This window comes from Larus michahellis, chromosome 8, assembly GCF_964199755.1.
Source record: "Larus michahellis chromosome 8, bLarMic1.1, whole genome shotgun sequence".
Lineage (NCBI taxonomy): Eukaryota > Metazoa > Chordata > Aves > Charadriiformes > Laridae > Larus > Larus michahellis.
In genome coordinates, this window is record NC_133903.1 from 446,965 (window position 1) to 453,464 (window position 6,500).

Below are 6,500 nucleotides of genomic sequence, written 5' to 3' on the forward strand. Positions count from 1 at the left end.
AGGGTAAATCAAGGAGGGCACGACCACCCCGTGTTTCAGCCCCCGCCGCGACAGGAGCGAGCTGCTGGGCCGGGGCAGCCGGCGGCTGAGGGAGCGTCGTGAGCGGCTGCCCAGGGAGCGCGAGGGCGGCCAGCCTGGAGCGGTGCCTCTCCAGAGCACTCCCACAGCCACCGAGGCTTCCTCGGACAGAGGTCACACGGCTTTGTTCAGGGAATTTTCCCCTCGATTGATTAACTGCACGTTGAGCGCTCATAAATTTTAGCATCCCCGATGCCTGGGGCTTCCACGCAATGGGATGATTCCAGGCTGTGAGTCCCTAATGGGTGAGGAACAACTCCCGTTGCACGCTCGTGCTTCCTAGTCTGGCCGCAGAAGAGGCTGTGAACAAGCATTCCCTGAAAACACCGCTTATGATTTCACTGATTTTATAATTTTCTCTTTTCCGAGATAAAGTGACTCCAGTAGAGTACATTCCATACCAATGGTTAAAGTCAGATGATTTGTAATGTTGGAATACAATGAAAGAAGCAAATCAAAAAAAGAACCGGTATCTTTCTCCACAACATCCTGGAGTAAACCATTTATTAGATATTTTGTATAAATGCTTAATTTTATTAGCCTAAAAATAAATCTAACAAAAAGAATATTAATGAAGTTTTGTTCCTATTGGTTTTTTTCACTTTTTTTAGGTGGTTTGAATGAGGATGAACTGAAAGCTCTTGATAAAAACTTGATGCCATATTTCCAGCCAATAGCAGTAAGATGTATACCTCCTGAAATTTTCCAAGTAAGAGCTCAATTACTGAAGAAGTAACCAAACTTCTATCATTTTTACTCTAGTATAAATAAAACGTAGCACTGATTTATAGCTTGGGTTTGGGTTTCAACAAGAATTTTTCTACGGTGTGTTAAGTGAGAGGCAGTCAAGGATTGGAAACATTAACTTTCAGCTGTACCATCTGTATTTCGATGCCCGTAAAATATGCTAGACAAGCTTTATTTATGCTTCAGAATGCGTCCCAAGGAAAAAGCAAAGATCTAGGGTCAGAAATCAGGGGATGGACTCCCTCTTTCTTCCGACACTGTATTCAGATTTGAGGGGTTTTTTTTCTCTGTTTATTAACATTTGCAAGGATGCTATCATAGCTACAAATTTCTCTGCTGACTATATAGGAGCTTTTTTATTATCCTAAAATCTGACAACATTCTCCTGAGCTGGCTCTGAAAAACAGATTGTACAGGCAGATACAGATCACAAAGGAATTACATCTACTTACAGCCTCTCTGAACGTGGACCAGAAATTAGAACATGGGTCTTGAGATCATTGCCCCAGACTTCAGGTGACTTGGTGACAAGATTAATGTTCTGCCGAGGCTGGTGGCTTTCGGATGCTCGGCAAGCAATGAAGTTGTGGACGGATGAGCTAAACGGATAGTTAACGGTGTCAGCTTCCATAAAAGAGAAAAACTCCTTGAACGCGACTGTTCTGCCCAGTACCGCTGACAGTTTATATAAGCTTGAAACGTCCTTAGTGAAACTATTTCTTTGAAAAACAGGCAAAACTGAAGATGTATGGCATCTTGTAGAATTTCTTTCAAATAGCATACGTTCTGTTAGTAAGAGTAGTAATGATACTACAAAATGTGCTTAACGAGTAACAGGGGACCTTCTCAAAAAGTTTTCTGTATTTTAAAGATTCAGAGCAGGTTTTGGTGTTACCCAGGTTCTGTGTAACTTCATTTTGCAGCTGTATACCTTATTCAGATTTTTATTTATGAAAAATTACATTGTATTATGGACTTTAGTTGAGTTAAGAAGAGACTCGATTAAAAAATTTCTGGACCTGTAGGCATTTACATGAGTTTACTCAGTTTAAAAGAGAACACTGTTTGGCAGACAATGAAAAATCAGGAAGGGTTTGTTCCACTGCCTGACCTACAGGGAATTTAGTTGTGAAGTAGAATCTGGACGGAGAATTGTTGCAGCAAAGAAGGCTTGTTGTGTAGGGGGGCTGGCGTTCTTGTGACTGCAGAATGTTCACGAGAATCAAAGCAATCCAGCGTGCCCAATACGTGCAGGCTCTACAGACTGGTTAATTGCTATGTGATGTAAGATAATTACTGTAAGATTATGATTGCCAGGTTTCATTTTTAAACACAAGTTTTAACGTAACCAAACTTGGAAGATTTTTGATCTAAAAGAGAAAATTGAATAATGAGATTAAAGCATGGGGTTTTTTTTCATCTCTTTGCTCTGCCGCTAACTCTAATTAAAGGTCAAACATAGGTTCAAGTGAGGTTGCTTGGGAGCAGATGTAAGAGGAAATAAATGAAAACACAAGAGGATGCACACTGTCATCAGTCTTTGAACAGATCAGAAAAACGTGGCTGGAGAATTAAACTCCAGCAGTTTACTGAGGAAGCGTCCAACACAGCGGTGGCACAGAAGGCTGCTCAAGCTTCCTGTCAGACCCCAGCAGCAAAGAGCCGGGAGAGGGATGGATGAGTGGTCAGTGAAGTAAAAGAATGCAGAGGATTTCTGTTACGCTCTATTGAACTCTCGTGTAGCAACACAATGTTGAAGGCTACTTCCCCTCGTTCCAAACGCAAGATAGTGTGACTTCTGATTCCTTACCTGCCTTATTTAATTGAGAGCCGAAACCAATTTTTCTGGCTTTTATTCCTCCCAGGCACTGTCCCCAGAGCAAATAGCAAACCTGGGCCCTGAAAACGCCGCTGCAGTTACCAGATCACAGCGTGAGCATCTGAATGGGCCGCAGCTCCAGAGCCTTCAGCTGGCGCTGGATGGAGCCCAGAGCAGCGCCCCGGAGACAGAGAAGGACGACGGCATGCCCCAGGTGGGGCAGACCCCGGCCCCCGGTGGTGAGTGCAGCTCTGCCCCACGCACACCCCCGGGGACAGACCCCGTCCCCCAGCGGTGAGTGCAGCTCTGCCCCACGCACACCCCCGGGGACAGACCCCGTCCCCCAGCGGTGAGTGCAGCTCTGCCCCACGCACACCCCCGGGGACAGACCCCAGCCCCAAGCGGTGAGTGCAGCTCTGCCCCACACACACCCCCGGGGACAGACCCCGTCCCCCAGCGGTGAGTGCAGCTCTGCCCCACGCACACCCCCGGGGACAGACCCCGTCCCCCAGCGGTGAGTGCAGCTCTGCCCCACGCACACCCCCGGGGACAGACCCCGTCCCCTGGCGGTGAGTGCAGCTCTGCCCCACGCACACCCCCGGGGACAGACCCCGTCCCCCGGCGGTGAGTGCAGCTCTGCCCCACGCACACCCCTGGGCGAGTGCAGACCCGCAGCACCACCAGGACCAGACCTGGGTTTTGAAGGGGGAGGTGCAGTTGGTTTTCTAACTAGCTTTTTAACTCATGCCTCAAATCACATGCCAGACCACGACAAACAGCAAGGGTGTTGTTGGATTTACCCACAGCAAGAGGTAACAGAGGAAGATTGTCAGATGGCATTAGCAGCTATACGCTGCTGTAGCATTACACCATGCTAAGCGCTAGCTTGTGTAAACTGTGGCCTGAAACAGTGAGCTTTTCCCTCTCCTTCTTTGCCATATTCATTGCCTAAATTTAAGGCAGGATTCTCCATCTCTGGACCTTCAGATCACAACCTTTACCTGCAGCAGAACCTTGTTTGCAGAGCTGCAAGTGAGAAAGGAGTGGGTTAGCATCTTTATCCAGACTGTAGAAACCCCTTGAACTGTTTTTCCTGCTGTTCCCACCCTGTTTGGAATTAAACCCTATTAGTGCCTATGCGTCAGTGGTTTAACATCTTACTTCTGCATATTGCAGTCTATGCTGGGCAAGTCATGCTGGCAGGTGCGTTAGTGGCCGTTCTACGAGTGAGATTTTGCATGTAGTCAAGCCAACGTTGAGAACTTATCCCTGTTGGACAGCAAATATTGTTGCTTCCAGTGACACCAGTGAGACATAAGCTGTTGAAGAAGAGAGAGGGATGTCGAGGTGCTAAAATAGGAGAAAGGAGGACTAAATTGCTGTGATGCCGGTGCTGTAATCAGAGCAGAGCTGCCCAGCAGCAGCTGAGCGGTGCTCGCGGCCCGGCTGCCTGGCGCGGGGGACCTGTTCCCTCGGCAGATGTGCCAACGGGAGGAGTTTCCTGGGTAAAGATCAGCTGAGCTCTTGAGCTTCTCATTTATTATTCCTCTCTGTAGTGAGCACCACCCCTACGAAATGCTTCTGTTCGCAGCTGTGTGTGTAACCTGGAAGGGACCATTCTGACCAGTGTCGTCTTTTCTGCAGCTGAATGTAATTAAGAGTCAAATGCTGGGAGTTGCTGCACCTCTTTGGGTTGGTGTAGATAAGACTGTACTAGACCTGAACTGTATTGTGACACTAAGACTTAATGATTTCTGCTTTTCAGGTGCTCCTTGTTTGAGTGGCTTCAGCATCTGGTTGTGTGCTGCACTTACGCTGCACCTGCCTTTCTGAGCCCACGACTGTTAGGCTTGAGGTAAGTTATATTTTCAATAAGAGGTAGCTTTATAACAGAAACATAGTTCACCTGTAACAGCGAACACCACAGGGGGAAGGACTGCGGGACCCCCTTCCTGCTTTGAATACAGAGAGAATAATTGCTGAATAATTTTTCTGTATTACAAAGGTGTCTTGTACTTCTATTAGACTAGCTTAGAATCTACTCAAGGGGAAACAACTTTATCTTATCTTTACCGTAAAGCCAACCTTAACGAAAGTATATTTAAAATTCCATGTAACACCAATCCATTACTGCATTGTTATTTGTAACATGTTGTTAGTATTAATCTGTATTTTGCCTGTTACAGTCTATTGATTAGATTTTATTCCACAACTGCTTTGATAATCTCCAGTTAAAAGAATGTTGCCATTAACTTTAACTGGATTTTAGCATTTTGACAGGCTAAAATTTAACGAGAGCATTGGTGGGCTTAAGGTATGAATTCCAATTAAGCAAACTAAGTGCTTAAGTGTTCTTAGTGTTTAAGACTAAGTGCAAATCAACGTATGTCAAAAGACTTAGTATTTTTCTTCGCTTTCTGATTTTCAGTGTCCCGTAGCTTACAGAGGAGACGCTAGAGATAAAGAGCCGCAGCTCAGCGTGAGCAGTAGAATCAAGAGGCTCCGAGATGCCTGAGTGCAAAGTGGTTAATTTCTTAACACCTTCGTCTGCCATCATGATGTGAAGTATCCCTTTTCCCTACCTTTACCATTAACAAGTTACACAGGATCCCTCCAAATACTTCAGACAAACTTCAGAACTGGAAATGGCTTATTTATCTCATAAGAAAACCACTGGAAGATACACTTACGTGCTAGGGAGGAGCCTGAACGACCCAAGGGACACGTGGCAGGCGACTGTGACTTGGAGGCTGATGCATTGTACACACCCAGTGCTTTTTACATTGGCCGATTTGTTCTCCCTGTGGTATCCATCTGTTGGGGTTTCTTCTTGTTTTCTGAGTGTACGTTCCTCCGGACAGAGGCGATCCTTCTGCGTGACGTAGTAGAAACCGTACTAAAAGTTACTGCTCTTGCAATAAAATAACTTCATCTCCGGGCTGCTGGTTTAAATCCTGCTCAGATAAGAAGTGATGACGTGTTCTTACAGCGTAAGCACCTGTACAAAATGTAGTTCCCCATGGCTGTATGTATCAACCCAGAACTGTTGACACGGAGGGGATTGGCAATACTGTTAGCATTTCACGCGACAAAACGTGCCATGGAAACCTGCTTATGTTCACCAGGAGATGGTCCCTTCACTTCAGGCGGGGCCGAGGCACTCGACTGCGAGTGGTGAGGGGAAGCTGCTCTCTGGGTCTACGTACTACTGGGACTGTCAGCACAGTACTTTCCACAAGCTTTGTAATAACTAATTTCTCATAATTGTAAACCACAAATATTTTCATGTGTTTTATCAACACACGGCTTACGTGTCTACTGTTTTCCATGCCACACCTCAGTATTTTAAACAATGGAAAAAACAGATTTATTAAAAATCCTCTGCATGTGAACTTACATTTTGATGTCATTAATATGATTTTATGCTGAGAACGCATGGTACCGTTTTCCATTTTGCCATTGCACAAGTCTATCTTTTCTAGACTAAAAAAAGCAATGCATAGACGTAAAAGTTTAGCTTTTTCATTGAGGGCGGTACATAAATGCCTCTCAAACTTTTATTTGTATTTCTTTATGGCAAACATTACATCTAGCTTCACAGCGCTGAAAGCAGAACAGAGCTGCGGTAGAGGTGCGGCCGAGGGGCAGCCGGAGGGAGGGCAGAGGCCTGTGCTGGGGAAGGTGAGCATCGGCCGTCGCTGCTGCTGGGAGTGAGGGTCCCAGCCCAGTCCCGCACGTTCCGTAACTCCTGCGGCGGCAGGAGTCGGGCTGATTTTCAGGGCTTTGTTACTGGCAAAGCAGGCAGTGCGAGCGCGGCCGCTTTTCACCCCCCCGGTTCCCGCTCCCCGTTCAGCGA

At 46.4% G+C, this 6,500-nt stretch overlaps 1 protein-coding gene across 2 annotated transcripts in view; it reads left to right on the forward strand.

The window, feature by feature from the left end:
- Window positions 1-6,151, forward strand: part of LOC141747781 (otoancorin-like) — a 28,636-nt gene extending 22,485 nt beyond the window's left edge. Inside the window, exons 16-19 of one of the 2 annotated variants that reach the window (XM_074598527.1) lie at window positions 690-787; window positions 2,691-2,883; window positions 4,410-4,499; window positions 5,073-6,151. In XM_074598527.1, the coding sequence (XP_074454628.1) occupies window positions 690-787; window positions 2,691-2,883; window positions 4,410-4,477 (359 nt within the window). In that variant the 3' untranslated portion in view covers window positions 4,478-4,499; window positions 5,073-6,151. The remainder of the gene's footprint in view (window positions 1-689; window positions 788-2,690; window positions 2,884-4,409; window positions 4,500-5,072) is intronic. The other variant, XR_012588805.1, reaches the window with a different exon arrangement.
- The last annotated feature ends 349 nt before the right edge of the window (window positions 6,152-6,500 follow it).